At 33.4% G+C, this 21,809-nt stretch overlaps 1 protein-coding gene across 2 annotated transcripts; it reads left to right on the top strand.

The window, feature by feature from the left end:
* Nucleotides 1–6,100: 6,100 nt before the first annotated feature.
* LOC111707520 (uncharacterized) lies at nt 6,101–21,748 on the top strand. 2 transcript variants are annotated; one of them, XR_002766461.1, is made up of 19 exons: nt 6,101–6,305; nt 7,263–7,368; nt 7,738–7,863; nt 8,193–8,287; nt 8,345–8,516; nt 8,993–9,350; nt 9,804–9,942; nt 10,421–10,547; nt 12,245–12,367; nt 14,340–14,382; nt 14,826–14,943; nt 15,424–15,511; nt 16,124–16,542; nt 16,827–17,339; nt 17,719–17,876; nt 18,186–18,532; nt 19,684–19,853; nt 21,047–21,255; nt 21,414–21,748. XR_002766461.1 is itself a non-coding variant. In XM_023480635.1 (18 exons), the coding sequence occupies exons 1-18, from the start codon at nt 6,265–6,267 to the stop codon at nt 21,156–21,158; spliced, it is 3,255 nt and encodes a 1,084-aa protein (XP_023336403.1). In that variant the 5' UTR covers nt 6,101–6,264; the 3' UTR covers nt 21,159–21,748. The 2 variants fall into 2 exon arrangements, 1 of the variants encoding a protein (XP_023336403.1); XM_023480635.1 differs by having other exon boundaries at nt 21,047–21,748.
* The last annotated feature ends 61 nt before the right edge of the window (nt 21,749–21,809 follow it).

The following is a 21,809-nucleotide window of genomic DNA, read 5'->3' as shown; positions in this document are numbered from 1 at the left end:
TTTTCCGTTTTCGCTGGAAACCCTTAGACTGGGTACTGTTGAAAATTGGACATTGCCATCTTTGAATGGAGGGTAAGGGTAATCAATATTGGAATTGAGCCAACCGCCAACCAGAGGTCGCTGGGTTTTCACTTAAAAAAAATATTGCAATTAAAAAAAATTTTCAAAATCGTCCAGAAGGTTGCGATTTGACGATTTAATATTAGAGAATTCACCGTAAGGCCATAAAAAATTTTATTTTTTATTTTCATGTTATACATCATTTTCTTGGAAATTTAATGCCGAATTCAAATCAGAAAAGCGTTTTTAAAAAATTGAAAATTGAGTGAGTTAGAGCTAAAAAACTAATCAAAAACATTAACAAGTTAAAAAACCTGAATTTAGTATCGTTATTTGGCCATAACTTCTTTAGATTTTAATATTTTTAAAAATGGTTTTCGAATCTGAATTCAGCATGAAATTTCCAAGAAAATGATATGTATCATATTTTTTTTTTTTTTTGCCTTACGTTGATTTCTCCAATAATAAATTGTCAATTCGCAACCCTATGGACGATTTTTAATTTTTTTTTATTACAATATTTTTTATAAAGTAAAAACGCAGCTACCTTAAGTGGGCGGCTGGCTGATTTCTAAAAAAAAGTCACAAATCAATCACACCTAATGGAGGGTCACTTAAAAATACGCTTACAGAGGGACTAGTCGATTGACTGTAATAAACACTTTTATACAATATAAGAGTACTGCAATTTCTGAGAGAAATATAAGCAAATTCAGACTGTCACCAATGCTACGAGTTTCCTAATTAATCTTTCAGATTATCAGAAACAAAGAGTTTTCGTTTGTAATTCATAGTGTTTTCTTATTCTATAATGTATCAATATCAGTATTATTTAGATATTTATTTCATTACGATTGATAAAAAATATATATACATTATAAAAAAGTATTTGAAGTGCTAAATCATAAAAAAATCTTGACAATACACTTTTGTTGACATTGTTATCTATACATATATACTTTGCTTGTCTGTTTGTTTTGTTTGGGACCTCACATGACCCTAGGGAAAATTTCGTGGATTTTCAGAATTTTTACGAAAACAAACATTTATTGAAAACAATTTTTTGTAATTCTGATTCTAGGGACATGTGAGGTCCCACAAAAAAATTGGCCCGATCAGTATAGTCGTTTTGACGTTTATCGGTTAAATACAAACAAACAGACAAGCAAAGTATGTTTATATAGATATATATGGGAATTATTGTAAAAGATCTACTTTTATGTTTTGTTTCAAAAATGTTGTTGAAAAAAACTAAACCAAGTGAAGTTAATGAGACAAAGCCCAGTGCAGCATAGTTAATTGTTATATTTATAGTAGAAACTATGATCAAAACTACCAATTTATTGTTATAGAATAATATTTCTGCAGCAAAATCCATAACTCTGCGTAATATCTTTATTGATCTTAAATATAGTCCAATCAACATGAAACACAGGAATTTTATGCAGTGTTCACCTAGACCCATTTCAAAATTTTCAAGAAGTTATCAATGTGTTTTTAACCTATTTATAAGGTGTCTTTCACATGTATAATTGTTGAAACCGTATCCACAAAATGTTCCAATCCTGACAATTCCAAAATGTGGTCTGCCTTTTTTGTACAGTTTTCAATTATAGTCGGAGATATTAAGAATTTCGTTCAGATTTCACTTTTATTAAATAAAACCAAAATTGTTGAATCTGAACGAAATTCTTCATATCTCCGGTAATATTGAAAGTACAAAAATGCATACCACAGATACAGGGTGTTCCACAATACATGACAGTTGGTAAATATAGTTATGAAAGTCGTCTTTCATATACTTTCTTAGATATTAAAGGATTTTTGCAGTTAATTTCGTGAAAAATAATCTTCTTTTTTTGAAACCTATTTTACTTTGAAACCAATTCTACTATAACATGACTCCCATATAATATTTGTATTGTTGTCTAATTGATATTAAACAACTTATCAAATTATGGAAGAAGACATTGTAAACTATTCAACAACTGTCATGTTGCATGGGACACCCTGTATGTTCAATAATCAAAGACGACCTTCAATTCGTATTGCTACTGTCATGTTTCGTGGAACACACTGAATAATTCTCTTTTTATGACCAGTCCATGTGTTAGCTTGCATTAATAAACTATTTACGTTTATATTTGTTTAATATCATTTAATTTCCAAGCTGCTAAAACTATATTCTGATGACAACATCGAAATTCAAGAATAGTAAATCAGCGACGAGGACGATTTCGAATTCATTACTCAATTCCAATTCTAATTTCAAACCCTGTAAAATAAAAAAGTAGACCTGTGGTAAATGTCGTCTTTGTAGAAGACAAGTGTTATACATAAACAGAGTTTATCCCTCAGATATTGCGATGGAAAATGCAATAGCTCTGATTTTATATACAGGTTACCCACAAAGAATAAGACTGTGAAGACGACCGGAATCTGTTAAAATGTGACGATATAAGTTTAATTTATGTAATACGCCTTAGGTGACTTTATAGATATAGTTATCTAACGGCTTATTTTGACAAAGAAACAAACAAGTTTACAGTTGCAGGGAATCGTGAATATAAGGAAACAGAGAGTATAAATTCCGTACAGTCGTCTCTTATGTCCCAACTTTTGTGGGTAGCCCTGTATGATTATTTTAGTTCAATGTCTCTTGCATATATTTTCTCTTTCAACTTATATGATTTTAAAATTTGAAAAGCTAACGAGGCCATATTAATTCTTCAGAAATTGGGTCTAATTAAATATTGACAGCCATTGAGGACTTCTATGAATTGAGTTACAAATGGCATTTTAAAAATCTTGGAACGCATTAATTTTACTATTAAATAATTTCCTCGATTTTGGCTCGAACAATTTAAAGTCTCATTTTTTTAAAAAGACCATTGAGTCCTTGAGGGTTAGAAATTTGTTTTAAAACTTTATATTTACCTTTGTGGGGAATTTGAATAAATATTTATATCAAAACTCATTTTAAAAAGATTTCTTTTACAATTTTGATGTTACAAGTTACACAACACACTTAATTAATAAAAATCGCCATGTCAATTCAACGCTTTTAATATTATTTAAAAAATTAAGGTTTTGAATCAGATAACTTTCATCAGATTTTTATGAAATTGACAATCAATTAAGAGATATTAAGACTTAACCCACTATTCGTCCTAATTTTCATTTCAATACAAAACATACAAAAGTTACAAATTAATTTTTGTTTTGAAAATACAAAATACAAATAACAAACTACGGATTAAGATGATTCTAAATAAGACTGATGAGTGATGACTTGATAGAAAAGTACAAACATAAAAGTACAAACATTTTACAATTTGATGCTGACCATGTGGGACCTGTGGATGAATAAACAAAGTACAAAATAAAGTTAAATAATTGTGTTTTCTTTAAACGTCTAGTTTTGTGAAATGTGCATTATATAGGTAATTTTCAGAAAAATATTCGCGACCTCGAATCAGAAGTGACCACTGTTGTCAACCATTAACGTCCTACCTTACTTCGTTGTAAGGTCGTCTTTGACCAAGATTTTCTCCGGTGGCCCAACCCAACATTTTCTTAGCTCCGGCATAATTTTATAAACAACCTCCTCATGTAGTGATCATGTTTCAAAAATAGTAAAGACTAAAAAATTCGTGATTTGCAGTGAACGAATCTTTGTTACCAAACTGTCATTATTTTCAGAAGTTTAAATGTTTTATTCCTGATCATTAGAAACCCCCATTTAATCTACTTGCGCTCAATAGTAATATTTAAAACCCATTATTATTCATAACCATATGTCAAAGATTTATAAAAATATTTCATCATTTAAATGTAACTATTTTTTGGTTGGAAATATATCAATATTGGATTATTGTCGACTACATCAGTAGAGAGAGTGGGGAAATCGAATTTGATGAACTTATAGACGCCCCTGGACAATAACCTAGGCTCTGACCTCCCCAGGGAAATCCTCTTGATATTCTTAGATGCCTAGGGATTCACCCCTTTGGGAAATCGCCCATTTGATCTTCCATAGAGGCCTTTAGCTCTACAACTGTATATTGTCAAGTTAGATCATTTACGTCAACTCTGTCAACAGAACAACGAACAGAAATCATATTTTAATGGCTTCTGAGCTGAAAACTTTAGAATGGATAAACTTTAATCCTGACTTCTTGATCCGAATATCCACTGTGGAAACTTTTCATTTTAGTCCTTAATCCACTCTTTTTCTCTCTCCTTGGATATCCGTTAATTGTTTTCTCCAATGAGAATATTTCTGTTCCCTCATTGGTTGCCCGCTTTTCTCTGATTGGCTGCTACAGTTTCTCAGATGACTAAATATTAATATGAATTTTATCGCTTTTCATACACTTTTAAGATAATCTTGCAAGATTATGTTAATCTGGAGATTAAGAAAAAGAGTGGATCAAGCATTAATCCCGATATCCACCATTCAAAAGTTCCCAGCTCTGGTTAGATACAGAAAAATGAACAAAGACTATTTAATCAAGTTAGGCACTTTAAATATTAGATATTTAAATTTAAATATTTTAAAAAACAAGTTTTCCCTTGGCAGTATTTTCGCAATTATGATTATGCTTTTCTCCGGGGAAGAATAAATGAGTCCAGGTTAGATTACGCCTTCTCTCTTGAGAAGGATGAAAGAGTCAGGGTTAGATTACGCCTTCTCTCCGGAAAAGGATGAATGGGTCCGGGTTGGATTACTCCTTTTCTCTTGAGAAGGATGAAAGAGTCGGGGTTAGATTACGCCTTCTCTCCGGAAAAGGATGAATGGGTCCGGGTTGGATTACTCCTTTTCTCTTGAGAAGGATGAATGTGTCTGGGTTAGATTACGCATTCTCTCCGGAGAAGGATGAATGAGTTCATGTTGGATTAGTCTTTCTCTCCGGAGAATGTGTCCTGAAGCTTAAGAATTAATTGATTTTCCTCTCTTGAAATCAATTCCTCAAGAAACCTAGAAAGTGTTGAGAATATATATTAGGCATAACATACAGGGTGTCCCACAAAACATGACAATAGCAAGACGACTTGAAAGTCGTCTTTGATATTTGAATTTATTTTTGACATTTATTCTTCTATATACTTCAACATGTATGATTCTTGAAACAATTATCACATAATTCTCCTAGCCCTGGCATTTCCAAAAAGTGGTCTGCGTTTTTTGTGCTTTCAATATTACCGGAGATATAAAGAGTTTGGTTCAGATTTCAATTTTGTTAAATAAAAGCAAAATTGTCGAAATCTGAACGGAATTCTTCATATCTCGGGCAATATTGAAAGCACAAAAAAGGCAGACCACTTTTTGGAAATGCCAGCACTAGGGGAATTTTGTGATTATTATCTCTAGAAAAAATTACTTCAAAAATTAGGTTGACAAATAAACGCAGCAAATTATATCAAAAATCAAGACGAAATTCAAGTAGTCTTGCATACTGTCATGTTTCGTGGGACACCCATACATTCTGAACTTTCGACCTTATACTAACTTTCCGATCCCAACTGCAATATCGGACCTACGCCAGCTGTTGATTTTTGTATTTTGAGGGTTAGGTTAAGACAATTTCTGGGCCGAGCGCAGCGGCTAGGACGTAGGCTAGGGGGGCGGGCGCTGCGGCCACAAGTCCATATCTCAGCTGTAAAACCACGTGCTATAGGTCGGATGTGTTGTATAGCGGATTTGGCGTAGGTCAGAAGTGGAGTATAGCGGATATGTGTAGGTCGAAAAATACACCATCCCCGTCGACCACTATCATATATCCACTTCTCTAAAGAAAGAACGGGCTCTGAACGAATTCCCATGGCCACGACTGTCAAAGACGACATATTAAACACCTTCCATTCCAAATTAGTTTGATAAAAGAAAGCTGAAATATTAACCAATGCCGCGTATTCTTACCAAAACAAATATGGCGATTAGTAGCATTTCTACTGTAATCTACGTGACATTAGATAAATCTATAAATACTGGTTATTCACATCTTTTTAACGACGAAAAAGTATATCAAGTGAATTTTGTATTATTCTATTTTCAGATTTTTACTTTATCAGTAAATCTACATTGCCTAAAGAGATGATTCAAAGATGCTAATCTTTACACTATTTGAAATTAAATTCAAATTCATGGGAACATAAACAAACTTGTAAATTGAGATTTTGCTAATCTAATCAAGGTTCAGGATGGCCAGTATACGTGTAGGGGACCCGGAAGACCATAATTGGTAAGAATAATTTATTATGGTTTGATTTCACTTAATAAAAATTTTTTTAACTATACAATGCAAAAGAGTTGAAAGAAGTTGATGTTATCTATTTCATCTTTGCTAACAGTGGTGGGGTCCTTCCTAGTATACAATTTTTGGACCGTCTCCCCCCTCCCCCCTCCTATCAATTTTGTATATGACCACTTTTTCAACAATTTTCAACAAAATTAGTATATATTTAGTGTTAGGTTGGGTCAAGACACTTTCTGGGCCGATCGCTGCGGACACATGGTCAATTATATTCATGTCATACGTGTAAGATCCATGTACACAATTGATTGGGGAAGTGGGGGGGGGTCCAAAAATCGTATATTAGGAATTTACCAAGTGGTGGCTAATAAGGATTGTAAGAGATAATTTCAAGCGATTCTCCGTTTAAAGATGGCAATGCAAGATTTGCAACGGTACCCTTGAAACCTATTTATAATCATCGCAAAAGAAGATATTGTCATTTTTCTTGGTTTAAAATTTTACTATTCTGGTCAGTTCTATAGGATTTCCCGCTGTAGAAATGTTCAAGTTATTTTTGTAGAGAAACCTCTAATGTAAAATAATCTTTATTTTAAATTATATATAAATTGATATCAAAATCATACTTTGAAGTTTTGAATCAGGCATTGTCATCTTTGCATGAAGGGTCACTTGAAATTACGTTTACAAACCTTTTAATGGGTAATCATCCCCCCACCACCCTTGGAATAATAGAAAGGGAGAGGGGACAGCCTTTAGTTATAATATTTTAATTTATAACAGATTTTTACTGAAATGGATAGGGGCACCACATTCCCCCTTTCTCTTTACAGGGTTTTTATGTTATACGATCTAACTTAACCTTAATTAATGGGGGGGGGGGGTGCACATTTATTACTTATTGTATTTATTAACTTGTTAAAGTTTGATTTTATTCTTGTTTAGGAGTTATGCTGGTTCTAGTATGGATGTTCCGAGTATCATGGTGTTCCGTCCAACCTGGGAGGAGTTCAAGGACTTCAACAAGTACATGGAGAAGATAGAGGCGCAGGTATTGATTGCGGAACCATTAACTTTTCAAAAATGTATATATCTAATCCAAACTGTTCTTTTTTAAAAATCATTACCCAATTGACCATGAACCAAACTGATAATATGCCCCTAGTACTACCAAGTTTCCCAATCAAAATTTGAGGAAAATTGGTTAAACGTGTTGATCAAGCAAACATACAAAAAATATTATTAGTTACTTTTTAACTTTCATGATCAAAGCTTAAAATATAATTGTATTCACTAAACTGTCTTAACGAGGTGAAGAATAGGAATAAAACACATATATCCCTTCTTTTTTAACTTGTTGGTCCCCTTTTTTCTTATTGTTCTTAATTACATGGATTCATTAATGATTTTTCTTATTCAGGGAGCACATAAAGCTGGGTTAGCGAAGATAATCCCTCCGAAGGAATGGGTTCCGAGGAAAGCAGGATATAATCTGAAAAGAGACAAAACCCTTCAACAGATGAAGATACCGAACCCTATTTGTCAGGTATCACTTTTTTCGAGCATTCATATGCCATTGTAGAATTTTTAAGTATAGCACTTCGTTTTTTCATTTTTTAACACAAGTTATAAAGGATTAGATTTACTGACAACCTTTTTTTCTTATTAACATTTTCATAAGTTGGTACAGCGTTATTGTGCTTAAGAAAGGAAACTGCGAACAATAAAAATGCAAATTAAAATATAACAAAAAAAATTTTTTGTAGGTTTTGAATATTAAACTTTTTTCTTCAAGATCTCGACTGTTTTCGGAAACATTTTTTTTTTCATTTAATTTCTAGATTTCAGAATTTGGTAAATCTTGTTATATTCTAGGTTGTAAACGGGAACCGTGGAATATTCCAATCAATCAATGTTCAGAAGAAAACCATGACGGTGAAAGAATATCAGGAGCACACTAAAAATGACGGGTAATAAATCAATCAATGAACTTTCAAACTTTAAAATCTTATTTTTTATTTTTGTAGATATGAGCCACCGAAATACAATGATTATGAGGAGCTGGAGCGTAAATACTGGAAGAATGTAACGTTTATCGCTCCCTTGTATGGGGCAGATGTATGCGGCTCCATAACTGATCCTAGCTGCGATCATTGGAATATCGCAAGATTGGGATCCATACTCGATTACGTAAACAAGGTAGAATGGAGAGAGACTAAAAAGGGGAACCCCCCAACCTAGTTAAAAATTCTTTTGTTAATACTGCTATTTAAAATTGACATTTCAAATAATGATTTTCAATTACGTTACAGCGAACTTAAGGAAATTTTATTGTACTAAGGGTTCCCAAGACCAATTTTGCAAACAAAACATCCAGAGCGTAGCGAGGGTTGTTTTGAAGGCAAAACGTAATTTTACTTAAATCTCACAAGGTACAGTTAAGTAACATCCTACTGTTAGGGGTAATCTTGGGTCGGTAAAATTGGTCAAATCTTGGGTCGGTAAAATTGGTCAAATCTTGGGTCGGTAAAATTGGTCAAATCTTGGGTCGGTAAAATTGGTCAAAAGGCGGTAATTTAATAAATGTCTCAGAATGTTTTTTTTATCAAATAGATAATATGGAAACCCCTTGAAACTCGGATAGATTAGATGGTTTAATGTTTATTATATTCTAGGATTATGGAATTGAGATCAACGGTGTGAACACAGCGTACTTATACTTTGGTAGTTGGAAGACGACATTTGCCTGGCATACAGAGGATATGGATCTCCACAGTATCAACTACTTACACTTTGGAGCATCCAAGTTCTGGTACTGCATACCACCCAGGTTCATGAAGAGATTTGAACGACTGGCAGACGGAATGTTTCCCCAGTTGAAGAAGGAGTGTCCGGCCTTTCTCCGGCATAAGATGTGTCTCATCTCCCCCAACCTGCTCCGCCAGCACTCCATCCCCTATAACAAGGTGGTCCAACATGAGGGGGAGATTATGATCACGTTTCCTTGTGGATATCACTCAGGTTTTAATACAGGTCAGTTTTTCGTTTTCATGCGACAAAAAAAATGAAAGTGACCTGTTGGATCTTATGATAGGTCTTTAGGACATAAAAATCCCAAATTGTCGGGAAGGAATTAAAACCGCAGTTTTTTAATTTAATTTAAATGTTTCTTTTTTGTTGTTATTTCTTTCTTACATATATTTTTGTAATTTAAAATCTTAATTTTTATATATAATAAGCATGCCTTTTTCATTTTTTATATAATAAGCATGCCTTTTTCATTTTTTATATATAATAAGCATGCCTTTTTCATTTTTTATATAATAAGCATGCCTTTTTCATTTTTTATATAATAAGCATGCCTTTTTTTTTATATAATAAGCATGCCTTTTTCATTTTTTTTATATAAAAAGCATGCCTTTTTCATTTTTTATATAATAAGCATGCCTTTTTCATTTTTTTATATAATAAGCATGCCTTTTTCAGGGTTTAATTGTGCTGAGAGTACGAACTTCGCTACCCCTAGATGGGTTGAGTATGGGAAGAGAGCCTCCAGGTGCCATTGCAAAGCTGACATGGTCAACATATCCATGGATTGCTTCGTCAAACGATTTCAACCTGAAAGGTGATTAAAGTATTTGAAATAATTGACATAAAACATCATTAAGAAGAAAACAGAAAATTTGTGTTGGGGGATTATTTAGTTAGGAGTTGTCAGAATCTCTTATGGGGTTTAAGATTTGAATGAATGAAAAATTTGACCATTAAACATATATCTAACCCCCCCCCCCCCATATAAGAATGCATGTTTCTCTTTTCTTATTGTTTGTTGGTATTAAAAAAGAAAGACGATTGCAAAATTCCCCTCGACTGGTCTGAGTACCTAGTCTAAATAACTAGCGCCGGTGTCGTACGTGGAGACTGAGAGTTTACCCTCTATGTGTTCTAATCATTCTAACTTTGGGTCTGATGCCTAACATTGTGCAGAAATGGTGTAAACACTAGAGAGTAGGATCACGCAGGGTAGGCTCTCCACGCACAACACCGGATATACAATAATTGATTGTTTACTTGTTATTATTTTATCACATTTATTAATGTAGGTATGAGAACTGGTTGGCTGGAAAGGATCTAGGATACCATCCTGAAGATGATCCTAAGATGAGTAAGATGTCTATAGCTCCTCCTCCTAGTGCAGAGGAGTTCCTAATCAATAAAACAAACGAAGAGGTATTTATTTATTTATTTCTTTTATTTTATTTTTTATTTCACGAGATTGGAAATGTGTTTGTGTTGGATTCTCTTAATCCCGATCCTTTGTGTTGGATTCTCATAATCCCGATCCTTTGTGTTGGATACTCATAATCCCGATCCTTTGTGTTGGATTCTCATAATCCCGATCCTTTGTGTTGGATTCTCATAATCCCGATCGCTTGTGTGCACTATTAACTTGAGAAGCTCAGATCAGTAAAAAAAACTTTATTTCGTTTAAATTTTTCCGAAGTTAAAAAATTAACATTTTCAGCCTGACAACACCATTTTTAATAGTTTTAGATTCATCATATATATTTGAAATAGAATTGTTATACCCTTCATCATATAAAACGGACAAGTAACGTTTAATTTTACTCCAGACCTTGTTCTGATTCCTATATATTTGCAACTTGATTGTGTAAATCTTTGCTATTTCAAACTTTAATTATTTGATCTAACTTAATTCACTATTTAAAATATCTAAAGTCTATGATATTGAGTTGCAAAGATGAACTGATTAGACAGATTAGAGTTTGCAGCGAAGACTTAATTTCCATTGGCTCCAAACATCCTTTGAGTGTTACGAGAGATGTATTGCAGGCCAAATTGGTCTAGGGAATCTGACTCAGATTATCTGGGTTAAAACCATGGGTGAGGGGTTGTTATGTTACTTAAATATCAGAAAGGACCGAAAAGTAAAATAACATTACGTCGTAGTATTTTATTGAGGAGTCCTGGGACCAAATCTAATAAATTTGGGGGTTCGCTGAACTGTTTAACGCCGCTTAAAATTTGAATCACCGATTCAAATCCTTCCTGAAACTTTAACGTTGAATCTGTGGTTCAAATTTGAACCGGCAACTTCCAGCGAAGTAGCCAAAGTTTATATTTAAATTCGGTCACTTGGATTTAATTATAAATGAAAATAGTTTTTCCGAGAATCGTAAAAGCTTTATTAAATTATGTTTAACTGTGTGTTTAATCATAATTAAATAGATTTAATGGATGTTCAATTAAAATTTAATAAAAGTATTTATTCAACCAAATTGTTCTATTAATAATTAAGACAACAAATATTTTGCTGTATCATAATGCATTACAGTGATCCCCATAAAAATGAAATAGAAAGACCACAATGAAACAGTCCTAATTCTAACAATTAGCTTGAAATCAACCTATTAAGGTTTCGGGTCTGTTTACACTGCTTAATTAAGAATTAAGATGTGTTTCTTGTTTATTGGACTTTTAAAAATCATATGGGTCTGATCCGTTGGAAATGGATCCTCACCATTTTGGCTTCCGAGATCCGGATTCGCAAAAATATGCAGATCCACGGATCCGGTTATCCAAGGGACAAAATATCAACCAAAAAATGTTAGGCAACTTTTTTTCTCTCCAATCCCAAATCTGAACTTTTAAAAAAGAAATATTTAAGAAGATCTTTATTTCTAAATCGTTCATCGAGAGAAATATTTAAGAAGTTCCTTATTTCTAAATGGTTCATCAAGAGAAAAAAATTTAAAAAAGTATATCTTTAAAAAAATATTGACGACCTGGATCCGGATCTATTTTTTCAGCGCGGGTTAGGATCCGGATCCGCTTCAGAATGAAATGTATCCTAAACACTGGGTCTGTCTGTTTAAAATAGTCAGATTTGAAATATTTTTCTCCAGGTTCCAGACTGTATCCTCAACCCTGATCTGAGTAAGAAGAAACACAAGAGGCATCCGATCCATCGAACCCTGGGAGGACGGAGTATGGCAGGATTTACTCAGGATACTCCTAAACCTAAGGAGGTCAGTTGTGAAGTGAATAACAGAGTTAATTAATATCCCCCCCCACCTCCCGATTTCCCTCTACTGGAAGACTGTTCCCCCTCCTAGGTGGCTGATATCTAAAAGGGTTTTAATATTCCATAAATTAAAATTTCTAACTCTTCACTCTAATATTTATAAAGAATAAAAGAATAGATTTTGAAGTAAGAAACATCAAATTAATATCCCCCCTCCCCTCCCGATTTCCCCCTACTGGAAGACTGTTCCCCCTCCTAGGTAGCTGATATCTAAAAGGGTTTTAATATTCCATAAATTATAATTTCTTACTCTTCACTCTAATCTTTATAAAGAATAAAAGAATAGATTTTGAAGTAAGAAACATAAAATTTATATTCCCCCCCCCTCTTTCCGATTTCCCCCTACTGGAAGAATGTTCCCCCTCATAGGTAGCTGATATCTAAAAGGGTTTTAATATTCCATAAATTATAATTTCTTACTCTTCACTGTAATCTTTATAAAGAATAAAAGAATAGATTTTGAAGTAAGAATCATTAAGATTAAGATTTTTTAAATTTTACACTTAATTGAATTGATTTGTATTTGCTTTATTAAAATTATGAATACTTTATACTTTTAAAAAATTAAAAAATCTTTTTAAAAAGTTTTATACCCATCTAACTTCTAAAAATATTTTTTTGTGCGATAATTTTAGGAAATAAAATAACTGTAATTATTAGAGATTAAAAATTTTTCCTGAAGATTTAAAGGTTCTTGAAAATATACAGGGTTACCCACAAAGAACACAGTCTGTTTTCTTATATTCATAGTTCCCTGATTTATAACTTCTTTCTTTCTTTGGCAAATCATAAAATAAGATAAGCCATTAGAAGATATTTATATGATAGAAGACTTGATTTAATATTTTTTTAGTTTCAATTCGTCTTTACAATCTCATCCTTTGTGGGTAACCCTGTATATCCCTTGGATTAAATAAATATTTCAATGTTTGTGAAACAATCAATGAAAGTTACAAGTTCTCTTTGTTTTATAATTATGAGAAAATTATGTGAAACACAAAGGAAGATTTACTGGAATTGGTTTTAACAATTTAGCTAATGGATTGAATAGATTTATATGATTAATGAATTGAATATACTTTAATGCTTGAAATCTATAATTAGGATTGAGTCACAAAACCTCGAATCCATTTTCTTTCTCTTTCATCAAAACAATTCTATTTTAGAAATATTTATTGACGCTTTAAGGGACTATATAAGCGTAATTTCTAGTGAGCACCAATTCAAAGATGTCAATGCCCGATTCACTTTGGTACTCTTGAAACCCTTTTCCTGATCGATAATGTAGAAGATATTGAAACAATCTCAAGAACTGACGAGGGTCAACCCAGACCGAAATATATTTTCAATAAATGTGGAACTAACATCTACTTTTTTACTCTACAGAGGTTTGGTCCATCACCATCACTGAATTTTAGATGTTGTCGTTTTTCTACAAGTAAAGATAATGAATATCTAAAATTATAAACCAATATGGTGGTACGGTTTGATGAGAGCTTAACCCTGACTCCCCTGGGATGATGGTTGACCATTTTATTTATTTATTTATTGTTATCTAAACTCATGCTTAATCATATAAAGCTTTATAGGGTACCGCTGTGAATCGGGCATTGCCATCTTTGTATGGAGAGTCACTTGAAATTGATTTTACTCTTTAAAACAATGTTTAATTCGATTAATTGACAATTTGTGAATGTTTTGTTATGATTTTTAATATAAAAGAACAGCAAGGATATTGCTGATTTTTGTTGTATTCATGATAGACATATTCAAACCATTGTTTCTTTAGATAAACTTTAATGGATACTTCTTTAATTCTGTGAATTGTTCACAATAATCTTAAATCATTGGATTCTTCAAGAAATTTATGGTTTTTGGAAAATCTGAGCAAACTTTTTAATATACTCCATTTTCAGGGCTCATTCGGGAACAAAGGAGATGACTCTGATAGCGACACAGGTACATTTCATTCCTCATTCTTCATCCCTTCATCTTTCTTTATGAAATCTTGAGATAAGGGGATAGGTATTAAGAGTTGTTGATATGTTAGTATACATAATGTAGAATGTAGATTACATTGGGAGGAAAAAATGCAGATTGCTTAATGTTAATCGTGCTTGCCGCTCGTGCTGACGAGAAATCGTTACAAGAAAAATACTAATGTTTTTGTGACTTCAGAGTCCGATTTTAATGAACTTGATCCGCGTCTCAAATCCACCAAAAACCGGTTTCAATTGAGCGCCAGCTTAAATCTTAAAACATTGAATACAATTTTAAGTGGAACCAACCATATTTGAGCTGGCCTGATAAAAAAAACTTATCGGTCGTTGAAATTGGGCACCTTATTAGCGACTTCACCTTTACACATCAAAGATTGACCGGTTTTCACATATTTTATCTAGGTATAGAGCAGGCTATCTATGATTATGACTATGAAGCTCTTGAAGATATATGGTTGAAGGCTGGAGAGATGGAACCTTCTGATGCTACGTTTACTACTGATGAAGGATATGGGAGCAGGTAGAAACACTAGAGCTTCTTCCCACTTTTTTTGCGAACCCTCTTGATTAATGAACTATTTCTGATTTATCAAAATTAGATAGATCTCATTTGACTAAAATTTTCGGATTTAAAAAATAATTGGAACATTATTTTACCGAAGGTTTTTGATCATCTAGAATTGAATATTAAAAATGTAACTAGTGCAGGTTCCTGGGATTTAATTAAATGTAAATCAACGAACGCAGTAAAATTTATATTTCTAGCTCTGCATTTGCTGTTTTTGATTAAATTTTATGATGAAAGTTTGGCTTAGAACACGCAAATATTACAAAAACTAATGATTGCTTTTTATGAGTCCTTTTTTATTATTTTAATCGGATTATGGGGAACTCGAACGTTTTTCTTTAACTTTTCTTCTAGAAGATGGGCGCTTCAGCCTAGAAATAATGGCGCGAAGCGCCCTGAATTTCTAGTAATCTATATTTAACTAATATTTAGTAAGAAAAGACGACATTCTGGTAACTCGATGGAGGAGGAAACTAATTATAAGAAGACCCGCTGTGGAGTCTGTCAAGGATGCATCAAGGTAAAAAATTAACCAAAATAATGCAGTTTTTATACAGGGTTATCCACAATGGATGAGACGATTGTACAGAATTTATATGTCCGTTTTCTTGTATTTATGATTCCCTGCAAATGTTAAATTGTTTCTTTGCCTAATCATTGATTAAACCATGCTAAGATTATATTCAAGGCATGGGAGACTTAATCATCAAACTGTAATAGTTTTAGGTCGTCTTTACAGTCTCATCTTTTGTGGGTAACTCTGTATTTATGATTTTTTGTTCTTAGTTTCCAAACAAGAAGCAGACTTAGCGACCAATGAAAGACTATCGATGTGTTTAGCCAGCCTTGTCATTGATAAATGTATTATACAGGGATACCAAATAAAGATGCGACTAATATGGTGACCGAAAGCTATTTAAGATATAACTAAATTTAAATTTGGATTTCTGCCTAAAATATAAACTTCAAAAGGCATTTTTAATGAACGGGCAAAGAGAACCAAGTTTGAATAAATTTGTTCAAGTCGTCTCTGAAGTCTCATTCTTTCTGGAGTAACCATGTAGCATAAGCACCTCAACTGGTTTAGTCTCAGGGTTATTTTGACCTAAGTTTTTAGATAATGATATTTCAGGAGAACTGCGGGAAATGTTTCTGTTGTCTGGACATGATAAAGTTCGGCGGACCAAACCGTTTACGGAAAGCCTGTAATATGAGAACATGTCTGAGGATGACGAACAAGACGAAGACGAAGAAGGTGAAGGAGAAGTGGAACACGGAGGAGTCAAGAAGGAGAGGATCCAGGGATCATAGTAGTGAGAGTAGCACTGGGTTCAGTGAGACTAGTGAGATGGATAACATGGAGGAATCTGAACCTGAAATTAAGAACTCAAACTCTGTGAGTAGTAGAGTAGAGAACCCGGCCTCTAATATTCTCTCCTCAACCTCGTCCTCGTCTGAGGTTGAGGTCACAGAGGACGTTAAACCTTGTACAGTTCTTCCTGTCCAACCTCAACACAGCAATATTCATCCTAAACCCCAGTCATTAACCAGGTATAATCTAGTTCTGATTACTTCTCCTTTTTTCATTAAAATCAAGAAATACGCAAGTCATTTTTGCAGAGAAACCACAGAATAAACAGTTTAAACATAACAAAAACATTGATACCTTTTTGTCTCCAATTCATACTTGAACAAACAAAGCTTTTAAGGGTTAAGTTTTGATTGAATCTGGCATTGCCATCTTTGCATTTAGGGTCACTTTAAATTACGCTTACATTCCCTTAAAAAAATTAATGAACGTAACTCCATTTTTGTTTACAACTGGTTTTTTTAAGATCTCCAAAGACGTTTGAAAGTGCGTTTCTTAAGTTCTGCAGTGGAACAGCTGCAGAGAAAGTTTTAGGTCCAATGGGACTAACCGTTCCCCATCAAACATCTCTAGTAGTAAATCCAAACCTGAGCAACACAATTCATCCCATAATTCCATTGGTTAAACCTGGACACCCAGAGCAGAACTGTTTGACTTCTAAGCCTTGCGGAGATCAGAGTCCATCTAAACCTGGTATGGTTAGGATAGATTATGCTAAACTCCAGCCTGAAATACAAGGAGAGAAATCTCCAGAATCTGTTACCAAACCTAGTCTCAACTCTACCATAGAGAGGTTGAAGGGAAAGCTAGGGCAAGGAGAAAATGAGGTGGGCCGGAAGGACGAGTATCTGAAAACTACGTCTTCTATGTTTGGTTTGGTGGAACCGAAGGTTGAAGGAGAAGTGTCGGCCGAGGAGGTTTTCAACCTTCTCCTAGGGGTCGGGATTACTCCCCTTCAACCTATATCTATTTTAGACAGGTATTAGATAAAGAAAACTTTGCAACAAATAATGTAACAGCTGGGCGCGGCCATTCAATTCTCGGAGTTTTGTTCAACTTGCTTCTATTTAACGTACAATCCCTATTTTTGTTTAAATGATTTTCATTTAATTTTGGGATTTGTTGAACAGAAATAAAATTCAATAATTGTCGATAATATCAAAAAAGTGCTTTTTAGTTGGACTTGAGAAGAGATATCTTATTTTTCACTGGGTTTAATAAGAGATATTGCAGTGTTTTTTTAGTTCTTATATTATCAAGGATGACATGTTTAAATGTTTATTTTTATTTTTTGTGTTCCTCAAATTTTGATTAAACTGAAACAGCAATCTTATTTCATCCATTTATTTTTTTTCTAGAGTTTCTAACGGAAGAAAGACGGAGAACTCCGAGACTGATTCAGACAATTTTGTTCAAATTCTCCTTGAACAGATTCAACAGTTTAAACAGCTCAAATCTCAGATCTCAGCAGAGCACCAGCAAATCCTTAAGCTTGCAGCTTTACCAAAACTAGCAGGTTAGCTTTAATCGAACAAAGCCCCCCCCCCTTCCCTCCCCGGGGGGGGGGGGGGTAATGGAGTGGAAATGATTAAAATGATTTGAGAAGAAAATTAAAATTGGACATTAACTTTAAAGACACCCCGCCCTCTGATACTTCTAAAAATATATTTTCTCCCACCCAGCGATACGATATTCTTTCTTACGGTCAGAAAAATCGTTGTTGGAGGGTAGTAGGAGGGGGGGTGGGGTGATTTTTTAACAAAATAATACATATTACTTCAAGAGTTGCTTTTAAAGAAAAAATATATTTTTTGTTATTTTTCAGTGGAAGGACCAAGTGCTCTGAGAAGACTTTTGGCGCATCTTCAGCAGCTTTCTCCAAACCAACTCAGTATAATTAAAGTTGAACTGAAGAGCAGCAGTAAACCCACAAACATTACCCAGCTAACTAGCACTAGTAGTAGTAGTAGTGGTGGTGGCAGCAATAGAGTCAACAATACAAATAACAGTGACATTAGGAGCAGTAATATCTCCAGCAGTAGCAGTAATATCTCCAGCAGTAGCAGTAATATCCCCAGCAGTAGCAGTAATATCTCAAGCAGTAGCAGTAATATCTCCTGTATTAGAAGAAGAAGTAGGGAACAGACGCTGCCTGAAATTAAATGCATTCAGGTATTTTTACTTTATTCAAAAGGTTTTCTACTTAATTTTTGTTTTTCGTTTTAAATATCGCATAACTCAGAATAATGAAAGTTCTCGGCACAAAGAAAGTTTTTAATTTATTATGATATTGTAGAGATCACAAACTAAGAATCCGTAAGAGATGGAAGGATAAAATCCGGGAAGGATGAAAAGAGAATCCAGGAGCCAGTCTGATCAGAACCAGGAACAAGAGAAGATCTTCAAGCTTAATTCTCAACATATTTATATAATCTGTAATATATTTATGTTGAGAATTAAGCTTGAAGATCTTCTCTTGTTCCTGGTTCTGATCAGACTGGCTCCTGGATTCTCTTTCCATCCTTCCCGGATTTTATTAAACAAGGCAGTTGAAATGAAATAAAATAAATATGTGAATTTATTCATAAAAATTAGTTAAGACCAAGGAGTATCGAATAAAAGGGAGATGGAAACGACGCGGACCGCCCTACCATATGATTATACAATATACATGCATTACAGGTGGTACTCTATTTGAATAAGAAATATTTGTCTGATGTACAAATACCGCCTGCATGTATTCAGATTAGGTTAGTGTAAACATCGAACTGTGAAAAAAGTAGGCTGAATAACGCCAAACACCAACACATTTTTTGGGATTCAAAAATATTGGCAGTACAAACGTATTTTTATAATATAAAATATCGGTTTTATTAAATATGGTACAATAAAAAGACGTTTAAAAAATTAGAAGACGACCTTTAAAAACTCTTCCTCAGATAGAGTACCGTCTGTAAAGCATGTATAATGATAAGGTAGGGCGGTCCGCGTCGTTTTCATCTCACTTATAATCGATACTTATTGGTTAGAACCCAGGGGTGTATTTTCATGCTCCTAGAAGTAATTTAACCCCGATCCCATTTGGGATCAGAAATGGAATTATTCGGAGCACTGCCCCCACCCCAGTATAGGACAAACTAAAGAGGTTTTATACACATGTTTTTCCCTAAAACATTTCCATCAAGTGAATTATAAATTGTTCTGATTTGATTTGATTGAAACTAGGTACTAGATTGAGCGGTCTGTTGATTGGTGTGAGAATGATTGATTGATTGATTGACAAGCTGAAGATCCGAGTCTAAGTCTATATTCATATATATAAGGTTGGTGTATGGAGAGGAGAGATCTATCTGGATCAGGTTCCTGGTTTACTCAGGGTTTATCCTCCTCGCGGAACTGGATTCTCACAGAAGGATTTCTCCCTGGACCGAAAACAGATCATAGAACTAGGAATTCCAAACCTAGGTTCTCAAACTCGTCATAAATCTTCCAGGTATGGTTAGATTTTACTCTTGGAGCAAGATTCCTCCAGGTATAGATTATTTTTACTCCCGGGGGTAGATTTCTTCCAGGTATATGGTTGGTTTTTACTCGCGAAGATAGATTTTTTGCAGGTTTTGGTGGTTTTTACTCCTGGAGAAAGATTCTTCCAGGTATAGGTGGTTTTTACTCATGGAGAAAAGATTTCTTCCAGGTTGAATAGTCGAGAGTCCAGAGTGTTGACCATTACTTCATTTTTTTATTTTTTAAATGACCCTCTAACCTTTTTGTTATTATTTACCACCTTTTTTCATCTTTTCTAGAATACTGCGGTATAAAAGAAACGGTATAATCCGACCAAAAATTCCTGAAATAATGGAGTAATCGTTTTTAGAAATTTTAAATTATTCCATTTGTGTACTACAGTTTACTTATATGGAAGTACAAAACCCTATTATTCTGTAGAATTTCTAAGTATTTGAATTTTGAAATATTTTTCTAAGGAAAGCATATTTTCTATTTCAATGGATTTTTTGTTTTCTCAGTTCTTGTTAGAATAAATTGACCCTAAGATAAGAAAATTAAACATTTTCACAATTTTATTTTACAGTATTTTTCCTATATTTATATAAAAAATTATTTAATATATCTTCGTTTTCTATCTGTTAATTGATAGTTTAATATATAGCTATCTTCATGTGAAATTCACAAAAATTGCTAGATAGTTTAAAGAGTACTGTTGTGAATTGGACTAGAGGTCGTCAGAGCCCGCGATTTAAAAAATTCGGGGAAATACGGCTCTGGTCTAAGCTGTCGTTGGACCTTATTTACGACTTGAGCTTTCGGATTAAAGCTGCATCTTATTTTCCACAGAGTTGAATTAAAAAAACCGGTTTAATATTCTATTTGGCGGATTTTCATGGTAGGAATTGGCGCATTCCCAGTTTTTTTGAGAACAAGACGCAACATTGAGCCTTATTCTCCACTAAAACTAATCAAGGTCGGTTTTATTTTCATTGGGCCTAACTCCTTAAGTCGACCTGAAGATCTTGCAGCTGTCAATCACGTGACACAAGCTGTCGTTAAAGTTGGGTCGAAGATTGGGTCTTAAAGCTTGGTTTAAGGAATTACGACTCGAGCCGAAGTTTTTAAATCACGGGCTCAGGAGTTAAGGTTTCAATCACTAAAAGTTAATTTTTATTTCAGGAGTGAGTTGGTTGAAGTTGACGGAGAGAATCTTGTCAAAATATTTTTTGTCGACAAATTTCTGACGATCAGTGTTGAAGTGTTTAAACCAGATCTTATAGATATTGATTAAATTCATTTTAGATCACAAATTTATTTTTGCTTCAATTCAAACTAAATTTGATTTATTGATTGTAAGTAAATACAAGAAAATCTACTTTCTAGATACAGTGAGAGTTATGAAATTGTAGAATAGAAATAGAATTTAAGACTTATTAGTCTAATGAATATTTAAAATATTAATTGTGCAGTTTACACCAACCTATTTCACTTAAGTTGAATTTTCAGCTACTATTCCACAGTTTTATGTTTCCCACTGTTCACATAGTGTACACTGTATATATCATGTTCTTTTAACTCTTAACAACATCACACGCATCATTCATATATCGACATTTTTGAAAAAAAAATTTAGAAAATCTTCATAATATTGAAATATTATATATGAATTAAAATGATGACCTTGGTCAACTTGATCTTCTAGATGTCCTTAACTATTTAATGAAGGAACAACTATTGTTCATTGAGTTCCTTCTAGTTAATAATATGTATTCATCTGTTGTTAAATGTACACTGTAGTTTTCAAGGATATTATCAAGTGAGCTATGTTTTTTCCCCATGTCAAGCATTTCAATTATTTGATTAAATTAATATTTAAAAATATTATATAATGAGTTGTACAATTTAGAATACTATTAAATGTATGAGAATTGTTTATAATATA

The sequence above is a fragment of the Eurytemora carolleeae genome, unplaced genomic scaffold (assembly GCF_000591075.1).
Source record: "Eurytemora carolleeae unplaced genomic scaffold, Eaff_2.0 scaffold152, whole genome shotgun sequence".
Taxonomy (NCBI): Eukaryota; Metazoa; Arthropoda; class Copepoda; order Calanoida; family Temoridae; genus Eurytemora; species Eurytemora carolleeae.
This window is presented reverse-complemented; position numbering and strand designations above follow the sequence as displayed.

What these genes read in the sequence shown, in the direction of transcription:
- LOC111707520 (XM_023480635.1), top strand. Translation starts at nt 6,265, where the DNA reads ATGGCCAGTATACGTGTAGGGGACCCGGAAGACCATAATTG. An exon ending in TCACTCAGGTTTTAATACAG is followed by an intron (nt 9,351 to 9,803) that starts GTCAGTTTTTCG and finishes TGCCTTTTTCAG; the next exon opens with GGTTTAATTGTGCTGAGAGT. An exon ending in AAACGATTTCAACCTGAAAG is followed by an intron (nt 9,943 to 10,420) that starts GTGATTAAAGTA and finishes TTATTAATGTAG; the next exon opens with GTATGAGAACTGGTTGGCTG.